Source organism: Acyrthosiphon pisum, chromosome A1, assembly GCF_005508785.2.
Source record: "Acyrthosiphon pisum isolate AL4f chromosome A1, pea_aphid_22Mar2018_4r6ur, whole genome shotgun sequence".
In the NCBI taxonomy this organism is placed as follows: Eukaryota; Metazoa; Arthropoda; class Insecta; order Hemiptera; family Aphididae; genus Acyrthosiphon; species Acyrthosiphon pisum.
In genome coordinates, this window is record NC_042494.1 from 78,794,018 (window position 1) to 78,807,904 (window position 13,887).

General features: G+C 27.6%; 3 protein-coding genes across 6 annotated transcripts in view; 1 reads left to right on the plus strand and 2 right to left on the minus strand.

Moving 5' to 3' along the window:
* Positions 1-5,013: 5,013 nt before the first annotated feature.
* On the minus strand, positions 5,014-7,821 carry LOC100161189 (probable cardiolipin synthase (CMP-forming)). Its single transcript, XM_003243734.4, has 2 exons — positions 7,479-7,821; positions 5,014-6,289 (listed from the first exon to the last, which is right to left on the minus strand). The coding sequence occupies exon 2, from the start codon at positions 6,252-6,254 to the stop codon at positions 5,331-5,333; it is 924 nt and encodes a 307-aa protein (XP_003243782.1). The 5' UTR covers positions 6,255-6,289; positions 7,479-7,821; the 3' UTR covers positions 5,014-5,330.
* Positions 7,822-8,057: 236 nt separating this feature from the next.
* Positions 8,058-10,878, plus strand: LOC100159150 (DNA replication complex GINS protein PSF2). Its single transcript, XM_001945117.5, has 4 exons — positions 8,058-8,478; positions 8,542-8,650; positions 9,505-9,666; positions 9,816-10,878. Exons 1-4 carry the CDS (start codon positions 8,228-8,230, stop codon positions 9,903-9,905), a joined length of 612 nt encoding a protein of 203 aa, XP_001945152.1. The 5' UTR covers positions 8,058-8,227; the 3' UTR covers positions 9,906-10,878.
* Positions 10,879-11,625: 747 nt separating this feature from the next.
* LOC100168031 overlaps positions 11,626-13,887 on the minus strand; it is a 40,274-nt gene continuing 38,012 nt past the window's right edge. For all 4 annotated transcript variants that reach the window (XM_029487580.1, XM_001946491.5, XM_029487581.1 and 1 more), the window contains exon 3: positions 11,626-12,788. In XM_029487580.1, coding sequence (XP_029343440.1) covers positions 12,315-12,788 — 474 coding nt within the window. In that variant the 3' untranslated portion in view covers positions 11,626-12,314. The remainder of the gene's footprint in view (positions 12,789-13,887) is intronic.

The window sequence follows — 13,887 nt, forward strand, 5'->3', positions numbered from 1 at the left end:
TTAAAAATAGATAGGCGCCATTTTTTTTGTAAGCATTTAAAGTTAAAAATTATAAAATTTTAAATTAAAAAATTATTTTCTAGTCAAACATTTATAAGACGTACAGCTTTTACAGCTAAGGATTGATAATTTAAAACAAGGTTCAACTTAAAAAGGTAAATACATTACTTTATTCAAAATAATATCATAAAATATACTTAGTAATATATCAAAGGCTGACTGACCTCTTCGCTCAGAAATCGTTTTTCGTATACAATGATAGTATATCACTGCAGAATTCACAATCCATTACAGTGACCCACTTGTGACTTACTGTAAAGCAAAGCGACACCCACTTGCCCACTTTTTTATTAAAAAAATATTCATAAAAATAAAACATAAATATAAAATAAAATAATAAATTAAAATGTTGTTTCTTATTATTTTTAAATTAAACATTTTTTTTAAATATTTTTTGTTTATTTATTTATCGTTTTTTTGTTATTACATGTTTTATTTTGTAAGTCCTTAGCTATTAAAGTATTGAGAAAGATTATTGAAATTCAAAACGAAATCACAATAAATAATTACTATTTAGGTTTGCACACATACTCATCCTAGACAGAAAACATTCATTTTTATTTTTATATGAAGATTTTAATAATCAGTTATTAATATACCACACTTTATACCTAGTCTGTATTTAATAAAACAAATTATTGTATAATGTCACCTTAACCTAACCTCATCATTATAATCATTTTAATACATATAAATGTTTATCAGGTACTCATAATGAATCATTCACAGAACAAATAAATTAAAATAAATGAAAAATACTTTTTCTTGAATATTTACTATATTATGTTTATTATTTTAATGACAGTGTCTTCTTTTTTAAGTATAGCCTGATAAGTCATAAGTGATAGCTAATTGAACAATGAACAAATAATAGTTATCTTACAAAATTTTATAACTCCATACAATTATAGATAAATATATACTTTAAGACTAAGGTGGAGTAAACATTTATTTAGATAAAAGTCATAAAAAAAAATATTTTCTACATAGAATATATATTTAATTTATGGAAAATGTTAATTTTAACATTTGGTGAAAATGTCTAGTGTTTATAGGGTTATTGGTTTTTGAATTACAACAAAATATCAAAAATCGATGGATGAAAATTCGTTAATTTATCGGTTTAAACCCAATATCGTAAATATTTAAAATTAAAATGCTTATACAAAATTAATGTATTACTTTTCGGTAAACTTTTAAGTTAGAACAATTTAAGGTAGAGCAATTTGTGGGGAATCTAAAAATAATATCTAAAAACAATACGTGACATAGATAGAATAATATATTATACATAAACACTATAATACAATGTACATATAAATAATATATTATAATAATTTATTCCTTATATTAATCATAGAAACCGGGACGGCGTGACGTCAATTAGGCGCTTCAGTTGAGTGGGAGCTTAAGACTTATATTTTAAGAGTTATACGTGTTGATTCGTATATATTGGGTTTTCTTCAAAGATATGATTAATTATGATGCGAGCTTGACATGTACTGCGGAAATATATATTTTTAGATGATCTTCGATAATTAGAAAGGATTTTAAAACGTGTAATGAAAGTGTGTCCGATTCTTATTCTGATGATTTGGTTCAATTTTATTTATGATTCAATATAGGTTATATAGTACATTTTGTCTATTCACAATTTGTTTGGTTTGAGGGAGGTGGTGTGGAAATTAATGGCTGACTTCATGGCATTTTGAAAACCATTAACATATGCTAGTTTTAATTTTCAGGAATTGTTCTAATTTTAGATTCTGAGTGGAACGATGAATGTATTGATTTTACAATGATGTGTGTTTTTTTTTTTATTTTTTTTATTTTTTTTTTTTTATTTTTTATTTTTTTTTGTGTCTGTCATCACGTTTTAGGACAGTAAAAGTGCTTGGATTTTCTTCAACAGTACCTTTTCTGATAGGAAAGTGAATCTAGTTGGTACTTTGGGGGGTCAAAAGTAAAATTTTTCCAATAGTTTTCAAAAGCGCCGTGAAAAACAAAAGAAAAATTAAGGAAAAACGGGAATTTTTACGCAAAATCTGTTTTCGAGAAAATCGATTTTGGTTTTTGGTGTAACTTTAAAAAAAATGACCGTAGATATATGAAATTTTGACTGAATGTTTATCTTAGCATTTTCTATACACCATAACATTTTCAAAATATTTTGATTTATTTTGAGCTCTTTATGGACATTTTCATTTTCCATTTTTTTTTAGTTTTTTTTCTAAAAATATCAATAAAATTTTATTTGTTGGATAAAAAAGCTTGAAAATTTAATAGAAGGCTCCTAGTATATTGTTTCAAAGGCAGATGAAAAATATTAAAAATCGTTAGTCACAGTTTTTTTTTATAAGCATTTAAAGTTCAAAAAATGACAAAATATGGAAAAATCACGAAAATTTGCAAATTATTTCGAGTTAGAAATTCATAAAAATTTTTCTTTTTAAATCTAAGATATGAAAATGTAATACAAGATTCCTTATAAGATTGTCTACCTTTATCAAACAAAAAATATCTATAAGGAAGTCAAATTAAATTTTTATGATCGTTTGAAATTCAAATTTTTACAACAATGGATATTCACTCGATTTCTCATGTAGCGATTTTCTTATTTTGTTGTAATTCAAAAACGAGTGACTGTAGAAATTTGAAAATTTCATTGAATGTTTATATTAGCATTTACTATATACAATACAATTTTGAAAATAATTTGACTCTTTTTGAGCTGTTTACGGACATTGTAAGTTTTCAATTTTTTTAGTTTTTTTTTCTATAAATATCAATAAAGTTTTATCATTTGGGCCAAAAAGTGTAAAAAATTAATACAAGACTCCTGATACATTGCTACAATAGCAGTTGAAAAATATTTAAAATACAAAGGCACAATTATTTTTTTATAAGCATTTTAAGTTGAAATTTTGAAAAAATGTATCAAATTTAAAATTGAATAATTATTTTGTAGTTAAAAATGTATAAAATGTTCAACTTTTATATCTAAGGATTGAAAACTTAAAACAAGATTCTACGTAAATATTTAATTCTGTTACCAAAAATTCTAAAAAATACATAAGCACAGTTTATTTTTATAGTCATTTTAACTTCAAATTTGGGCGAAATTACGTATTAAAAAACCTGGAATAACTATTTTAGTTATTTTGTTATTCCACCTCACTTCCTGGCAATGTACGTAGAAGACTCAAAAGGCAGTGGCCTAGAGACCTACTAAAATAAAAAATAAAAACCACATCTAAAATGTTCTCGGTCGGGTGGTGCTGCTGAGTGCCTGCCCCTAAATGTTTAATTCTGTTATTCATATTATATTAATTATCAAATTTGCCCATTGTACATATTGTTGTATAGATTGTAAATTACTTAAATATATATAAAAAAAAAAAGTTATTTTGTTGTGATTGCATAATATTATTTGTGGGTAGGTACTTGAAACTTCTTAAGTATACTATTATATATCTATGATAGTACCACGGTTTGTTGTTGATGTATAACGCGTTACCTGATGGATATTGTGATATGATTAATTTGAAATTTATTATTACCTAATACCTATTATAGGTCAATTTTTTTTTTAATTCTATAGATAAGTATACCTATAATACCTAGACTGACAAACCGTCTCCGCTCAGAATCGTTTTTCTTATACAGTGATATTATGTCATTGAATTCAAATTTAATTCTATCCATTATACAGTGACGCACTTGTAACCTGCTGTACAGCAGAGCGACATCCACTTACCCACCTTTTTTGATTTGTATAATCCAACTTATAATGTGAAGTGGTAGGGGCAAAGCATTTTTATTTTTTGGTACCATGTGTGTTGCTATCCCTAGCCATTACAACTTTAAATACATAGGTACAGAAGTTCAGGTAAGTTGTTGTCAGTTTAATAAAAAAAAAACAAACAAATTTTTTGAAACAATATAATAAATGTAACAATAAAATAATTTATACAAAAATAATTTGAAGTACCTACATAAAAATAATATAATATGGTATTTACTGTTTTGCTTTTGACAACAATAATGTAGGTATGCAATATTGAAATCTTAATTACAAAACACTAAATACAAATTATCACTAATTTAACTACTAGTATATTAGTAATAAAATATAATAAATTAGTATTAAAAATTAAAATGTGTTAAATTTACAGTTGGTAGAAGTTTTGTAATGAACTAAAACAAATAAATTGTAATAATTTAAGCTTTGGTTTTCTGAGATGTTACATGTTGTCTAAAAATTATGAATTTCACTGACAAAAATTAGTTTCATTTGATTTGATTCATAATAATTAATATTCCAATATTTTAAATTATTTTGGCTGTCTACATTTTTATCACATTGTACACTATGTTTTGGATATAGTATGTATACATGAAAAAATATTAATAATTTGGCCATGATTAATACTAGTTTATTACTTCAATCATTTATGGAGCTAATGTAGCCATGTAGATATCCATCTTGAACATGAATCATAATCTTTTTATGTGAAATAATGCTAATGAACATTTGGGGTGTCAATACTTCTTATTATTCAAATTATTGACTTATTAAATTATATTTTTGATTTAAGTTAAAAAAATTGTTTTTTTTTTTTATATACACCAAATATTACAGTATATTTATATTATGTAGACTGTATTTTGAAATTACATGACACTATAATTATTATTTCACTTGTACATGTATACAATTCACAAATTAAATATCCTAGAACTTTTTCTTAGATAAAAATGAATGTTGTTCTAATAATATTAAAATATTATAAGATTAACAATCTCATTAAAGTAATACTAAATCAGTCTTAAAAATACTACTGACAATACAATATATAAATATCAAAATGACGAAGTATATAAAATACAGGAATACAGTACAATGTATATTGTAAAGAAAAAAAAATAGAAAATGTACACCAAAAATAATTATTTAAACTAATTTATTAAATAACAAAATAATATTTTTAACTGAAATTAAAGTTAGATGAATGATTCAACAGTAAAATATTTTAACTTATAACTATTGTTACTTGTAAGGACTTAATATGATAAAAGTTACTAATTTGAATAAAAATATATATTTTTGGAATTATTATACGTATATATTTTATAAATTATATTCAGTGTTTACACATAGTAAATATATACCTACATTTATAATAATTTGTCTTAAATATATTAAAATCAAAACATTTTTTTGTCAAAGATACTGTTATTTATGTATGGAGGTTAGGTAAAACAATTTATCATTTTTGGTTATTAAATATTTTATAAGTCTTTTTTCTATGCACTATATAACTTACTGCCGATGACACTGTAGTAGCAGTTGTTAGCCACCATAACACTTTGAGTGCAGGGTGATCGACAAATTCAAACACTGGAGCTGCTAAAGTTGCACAAACCATTGATAATTGAACTGTAGTATTCACCTTGCTTATGAACATGGGTGCTAATTGAACATTGGTATTGGTGACATCAAATAATTTACTTAAAGTCCTGGGTTTAGGTATTGACATATAATGAATTTGGAAGGCAGCACCAATTAAAACTAGATCCCTTAATATAATTATACCGGTAAGATATATTGGGATTAAATCTATATAAGTCAATGTGAAAAACATAGTACCCACAAGTACTTTGTCAGCCATTGGGTCTAAAAAACTACCCAATTTTGATTTCTGACCTTGGAAATTCCTAGCAATCCACCCATCAACTAAGTCTGTTACACTTGCTATGGCCACAAAACTAAGGGCATACTCAAAGTTTCCATTAACAATAAGATAACCCAAGTAAGGACTTAGCATTATTCTAGTCATACACAGCATGTTCGGTATTGTCCAAACATTCTCCTTTATAGTATCTCGTACCTTTGATTTTGTCTCCTTGATGTCATCCAGTATGAATTTACCTTTGGTTTGAAATTTTTGTTTAGTTTTTTGTAAAATAATCTGTTTATCTCGAATGGCATTTTTCAATTTATTGTGACGCTTTGAAAATCGATCATCCGCAAAATAAACATTTGCCATAATTCTGTGATTTTTATACAATCGGACTGATAAAAATGATTTATTGTTTGCAGTTACAGTTGGAAAACACATCCTGCACTGAGGTAAATACATTTTACAGCAACATTGGCTTGAAGCGAATATATATTTCAATAGATGATGCATTTTTCACTCAATTCCCTAGTTCTTTCTTCTTATCACTGTAAAAATAAAAGATTTTAACACAAAGTCCTAATATTACTATATTTAATAAACAAAATGAAGAATAAAATACAAATAATTCATTTATTTCTGTACCTGAGAGGCTAAAGGGTCCTAGTCCACTTTTATCAAAATTGAGGCTATGGTTTTATGTTATATGAAATATATAATATATCATTTTACCTATCTTCATTTTAGTCCAATGACGAATATTTACCAAGATATTGGGAAATAATAAAAAAAAAACTAAGTCCAAATATTAATTTTTGAATTATGATCTAAGTCCATGATTTGGACCTGGATCATTTTGCAAAGTTATATAATTAACATTGAGATCAATAGGGTCCAAGTCATTGTGTGATTGAGCAAATGGATCCAAGTCCAAAATATTTCATTTAAATCGTAAAATAAACAATTATAGGTAAGTTATAATTAAAAGAAAAAATATTCATCTTATTGAGAATATTATAGCATATAATTTAAAACAAACCTCGTTGGTATAATCATTAAATTGAATTTACACCGGCCATTTAAGTAAAATAAAAATAGTTGAAAAACGGTTTTTTGGCTTTCCTGATAAGTTACAATAATGGACTTGGACCCTTTAGCCTCTCATGTACAGATTTATTCTCATGATTTTAATACTGATACCTAGGTGAAAACCTAGCCTCATAAAATATACCTAAGCCTTTATGTGACCTAGACCATTATTAAATAATATTATAATTACATACATTTTTAATTGTATTGTATTGTTTTTTAGAATCAGATTGTTTTATTCGGATGACAAAAACAAAAACATACCACGCATGAGATATAAAACCAACCAAGTAAGTGGATGGAAATTGTTTTATCCAGAATACCTATCATTACTTATGGCATTGTAATAAGCAGATTCTATTGTAAATACAATTAATACAACATTAAATAAATTGTCAATTATATTTAGTTAGGTTTGGTGTTAAATGTTAACTTAACCTTGCTTATTGATTTTAAGTTATTTTTAATTTGCATGATGTAAAATTATTTTTAATTCAACTTGTTCAGTTGTAAAAGAGGTATGTAAAGAGTTAAGTACTTAGAATTTAAATTATAGACCTTTTATTTATTATGGTAATGTAATTATGAAATATAACAAATAACAATGGTCTTAAGGTGTCTTAATACATGGTATTATATTATACTCACTTCATATGATACAATGGCGACAACAAAAATATTTTATTCGACAACACAGAGTTATCTTGTTTTGATTCAATAGTGAAGTTATAGTTATAGTAATAAAATGTTGTGACTAACAAACTTCACTCAAATTCTTTAATGAGATTTTAATTGATTTATAAATTTAAAATTGATATTAAAGCATTATTTTGATACTTAAGTAAGCCTGAATGTCAGTGTCAATGATCGTGAATCGCGAATCGTGATGCCCGAGCCCTGAATGATGGCCGGGGTCAGATCTCCTGAAAAGTGATAAGCGTACCTAAGTGTGATAAGCATTTTGGGAGATAAAGAGATACCTAATATATTTTTTAAATTTATTTTAAAAACGAATAACCACGATTCTGAATTTCTAAATTAAAACTGTTTGGAAAAAATGTCATGAACCAACAATATTTAGTCCATCAAAAGTGAATCGAAAGAAAAAAGCGTTCTTGTTGTTCTGCCGACAGATTTCGAAAACGGACGGCAAACAGCTGCTGGGATTCGAGGTTATGTTCATTTTAAATCCCGCCAATTCAACAAAACACTATCACAAAATTATATTTTATATTTTCTATAGGTACTTTCATTATGTTTCAACCATGAACAAAATTAAAAGTTTTTGCAATTCGACTTTAGTATGCCTATTGTGATTTTCCAACGGAAAAATCGTAGGTAGTACTCGTTCGTTATATTTATTGTCTACAGAATCGTCGTCGAGGACATTTGCCAAAATGATGCACCCTGCTGAAATCGAGTATATGGCCGAAAACGAGATCATTCAGATTGTGCCGACGTTCAATCATGCTAGCCACGTACACCTGATATGCGGTTCTTATGGTCCGTTCCGAGCAGGTCTGCCGTTGAACGTTCCCATTTGGGTGGCACTGAATCTGCGACAAAAAAAGACTTGTCGTATCCTAGCCCCTGACTGGATGGCCGTTGACAAATTGCAAGAAAGACTTGAAGAAGAGAAAGCGTCCAAGTACAGTAAACGTCATTCGTATTGACCAAATTGTACCTTTCTATTAACCTTTGATTATTTCAGATTTTTCACACAATTACCAACCAATTTTTACTTGGAAATCACTCAAATGTTATTGACTGTTGCCAGTGAGGATATTCCACAAGGGAACGATATAAAAACGGCAGTTAAAGTGAGTTGATATACCCAGGATTATAATTATATAATATATTAGGTATATACATATCTTCCTTTCAACACTTAGAATTCAATTACTTTTAGATATATTCCACTTGTGTTAGATAAGCAGTATTATATTCAGATTATTATTCTCATTTATGATATTTTGATGAGAAAATTATAGTTTAAATACCTGATGTTCCTTTTTTTTCATGTGGTATCACAAATAAGGCAGGAACAACAATAGTATCACTTCTACCTTTACCTAATGACTAATGTACTTTCAGTAACTAGTTCATAGGCTGTACCACAAAAAATTGTCTATCTTTGAAACATTTTTTAACTAATACAATTCCAGACATAATTGCACTCAAACTACCACGCTTTTTTTTCAAATCTAAGTAATATCTTGAGTTGTAGACTACATTGTTAGAATTGAGCGCAAACACTTGGTTTTGGTGATTTGAAGTTTGTACGGTTAGGGTGCTATTTATTATTGTATTTATATTTAGAAGTATTAAGGCCTTTCTTTTAGGTGGACTATTTCCACAACTGAGAGTTTGGAAGTTTAACTGAGTTTTGCAACTGATGTTTTTGAAAAACTGTTAAGCAACCAATTAATTAAAATGAAAAACATAAGATATTTTACTTTCTATTAAATACCTTTTTTATAATATTTATAAAAATATACTATTATAAAAAATAATAGTAATACCTATATTATTAAAATGATCACTGCAGTATATTTTCTAAAACAAACAGCTTCTCAATATTAGTCCATTCTAATATTTGAATTTAATAAAAATGTTTTTTAAATACAATCAAAATTGTTACAAAATATTAATTACATTGATTTATTTTTTAAAGGATCTATGGGATTTAAGAATAGCAAAATTAAGATCTTCTGTCGATTTATTCGTTAAAGAAGGCCGTGTTCAAGCTTCTTTAAACCATTTGACCCCAATGGAGATTAATTCTGTGAGACCAATATTCCCAGATACATTGGATGCCTTAATGACACTCCATGAAGTAAGATATAAAATATATAATACCTATTTTTAGTATTTGTTGTTTATCTCTTTGAACCAATAATACTTTTTAAATAAAAGAACACTAATATCATCATAAACATAAGTTTAAATATCAATTTACTATGTTAAATTTATTTTTATATTTAGCACATTAACTCGAGTGACGACAGAGAAGACAGCAGTCAATCTTCAGTAGCAACTCCTAGTAGTTCAACATCTTTTTCATTATCCTTGTAAAATAATTTATTTATACTTATAATAGTCAGAATTGCTCTCGCATGGTTGTGATTCTTTTCACTGGGATCGGGTTAAATTATTTGTTAAACAAATTATGTAAAATAAAGATTTTAATGTGTAAAGTCTGCAATATTTAGATTGTCTTGATCTAAACATTTGTTTTCTTAAGTCAATATTAAAAACATTGTTTTTTATTTTTTATTATGGTAATTGCTCGGTTATGTTAAGTATTATATTTTTATCTCTACAATAACTTCTTAGATATATTAGGTAGGACTAGTATGAGGCAGAGTTTTCAAAAAATAAAAATCTCATATTTTCAAATTTAACAAAAATACTATGTAAAATGTAATAAGTCTAGTTACAAACAATGATAATCAATAAATGTTGTTGGGCGTATACACAATTGTGATTGCAATATGATATTATTTTAAATTTCAAGATCAAACTATACTTACCATATATAGGATATACCCAAGGTTAAGCAAGAATGCTTATATTTTAAGTGTACATATGCTTTTAAATAATAATACATTTCTAATCTATACAACTGATTGTACTCTCATATTAAAAGTTTAAAAAAAAACTCAATTTTAATTTAAAATATAATAGTCAATCAATATCAATGTACACAATATCATGACTGTTGAGCATAATATTTATAATGTATTATTCAGTCAGCTAATATAATGGGAAAATGTTATTAAATATGTATATTCTTTGTTTTTTACAAAATTGATCAATTATTTATATTGGAAGTATAATATGGTAAATATTTATTCGTTTAATATGTTATTTGTCCTCAAAGATTTCTGATGAGTATAAAATTCACAAAACCCCTTTGTTTTATCAAATAAACATTGTTTTATATTTGTATAGTATTGTTTATAAATTTATAATGTAAGTAATTATTATTTTAAATTGTTAAACAATTATTTTTGTAAATCAAAATATATTTTTGACATTACACATACATTGTTTCTATATTCAATGCAATTTATAGTTATGTACCCTGGAGGAAGAGGACACCATGTCCATTTCTCTCGAAATTGAGTTAGTTCCATACTTCCATGTCCTTGAACATTTTTCCCTCTATGTATATGACACTATGTCCAGTTATCATTAGTAACAGAAACAAGACTATAGAAAATAAAACCATGCCCACTATTTTAGAGGTAAAGAACACAATTTTTGACAAATCACCTGTAAAATTACTATTTTGTGACATGGAATGTTGTTTACCTCCATGGTAAAAAGTTATTTAATATTTAATGTAGATAAATAATTTATCATAATTATTATAATATGAATCTATTTAAACAGTTTGTTGCAGTTGCATACAATTTACCTATTATAAAAAGCTGTATGTGAAAAATCAATTAGAGTCTATTGTAGTAGGTATTCTGTGACCTAAATACCAGGCAATCAAAAATGGTAGAAAAAATTACCATTATATATTTTATACCTATTAAGTAGTAAGTTATTACTAATAACTAGATCATATTGTAACAATGAAAAAATAATGACTCATTTTTTTTAAAAATCTGAATTTTGTGTATAGGTAATAGGTATAGGTACTTAATATATTATTATAATTTAAAATTGTCAAAAACATTGCAGACATAGTATGCAAATCATTTTAAATAAAATCATGCAAGTGCAGTATATTATATTGTGAACTCTGTGACACAGTCTGACTTCTAAAGCTCTAACAAATAGGTACACAAAGCATAACATTATATTATTATTATAAAATATTATGTACAATGGAAATAAGGTGAAATTAAACAGATGGTAGTTCGTGCACCATCTCAACACATCGTATAACGTGTACGTTAAATATTTTTTAATTTATTCATGTAAGGTGTATTATATTAATTATTAACAAAAGTATACTGAACTCGTCGACGGGAACAATATTTTAATATAATTTTACAGGAATCGACGATTTCGTAGGCGTTACTCTCGACTTCCCAATATAACAACTTATTAGGCGACAATGATAGGTAGGTTCACTCTAATAACAATGACAATAATAATAATAATATTTTAACAATAAATGTTGGGTAAATCACAACGCTTTCGGGTAACACAGCAGCACTGCAGTAGCACAGAACAATATAGGTAGGTACCAATCGAAAAACACAAAGCGCGTGCAAACCAACTGACAAAATAATATAGACCTTATATCTAACAATAATATTATAATAAGTTTAAATGTATCATATAATATATTAAATCGTACCTAATCATTATTATAATAATATAATATAAAGTTTTGTGATTTCAGTCTTGTGAAAAAAAATGCAACAATACAGCATTATAGCAGTAACAATGTAACATCATTAACGATGTATTGCAATAAAATATATATTAATATCAATACATCGATAATAACATTATTGCACGCTAGTCAGTTGTTGCCGCGTTGGTGGCTACTGTCTGAGCGTCGGACTTGCGGAGAGCGGCCGAGGTGGCGTCACTGCTATGGACAGCGGAACTGCTCTGTTGCTGTTGCTCCACGTCCACCGCCCCGTCGCTCACTGTGTTCGTCAGTTGCTTGCGTATGTCGCGTATGCTCTTTCGGATGGCCTGCGCCAGTTTGGTCGTCGGCTGCGACGCATTTGTAGTGTCGACGACCGGCACCGCGACCTCGTTGGCGGACGACGTTTTGTCGCACTCGTCTGGCGGCACCACGGTTATGGAACAGGTGTCCCTCGCCGCCCGGTGGCCACTGCTGTCCATCAGTCGCTGCGGGTCCAACTTGATCGCGTCATCGTAACTGGGCGGCGGCACGTCCACCACCGAAGCGTAGTCCGGCGGCTTCTCGTCCAACCGCATCGGTGGGTCCAGTGATATCACGTGGATGTGGTCTATCGACTCCTGCGAAAAGTTGACAAAAAAAAAACCGTCAATTTTAATATAGGTACCTACTTAGGTTATAGAATATAATATTATTAATTATTATGTATAGATGACTTATTCGCTAAGGAATAAGGGTCATTGCCAAACAGGGATGTTCCTGCAGGCAGTGTTATGGGCTTTTTTTGCCTATAATAGTTACACCAATAAACAAATTGTTAAAGGAACAATGGGGATGAGCATGATTGATGAATCACTCTGTATATGGTATATCATAATATTATATACCTAGTAATTCATATAGGTATGTACGACAATCATTTGAGCATTTTAAAAACATAAAAATGCCATAACATCTGAATCAATACAATAATGTAGGCATGTAGGCGAGCCGTGTAGGTGCGGAAAACAACCAAATTATTGATACACTTATTAATTATTATAGTATTATAGGTATGTATTGTTACTTGAATTCATTTGACCTAAAATAATGGGAGATTTTTTCTATTTTCATGATATAATCACCAAAATTGATTTTTTTACAATTACAAAGTGGGGGCCAACGATATAGAATATTTATACAGAAAGTATAGGTATATATTATGCTATAGATATTACATTTCAAAGCACGATAGGGTTACGTAAAATAAAACTACTTTTATATATATAAACTAACATAAATATATATGTAGTTATATTGTATATAATAATATGTACCCATTGTATGGTCACTATTTAGCCATATAATAGGTTGAACCTTATTGGTTTATAGCGTGACTGGAAAATTAACTGGAGGTGCAAACAAACATATACCTACCTAACTTTTTATTATTTTTTTTTTGTTTTGTTTTAAACGTTTAAACTTTAGGGGAATTATAAATTAGATACAAAACATATTTATTAGATTACATGATAAAAAATTTGAATGAAATTGATTTCGGAAAATTTAAAGCATAGGTACATTGTTATATTAAGGCGTAAACCACAGAATTGTAATTCTATTACTGTAGTGGATAGAGTGGAGGGGAGAGGGACTAAACACATTTTTTTTTTACTATTTTGAGTATCTACATACTTATACGAGTACATAATAATATTATATAATACATATATATAGTAG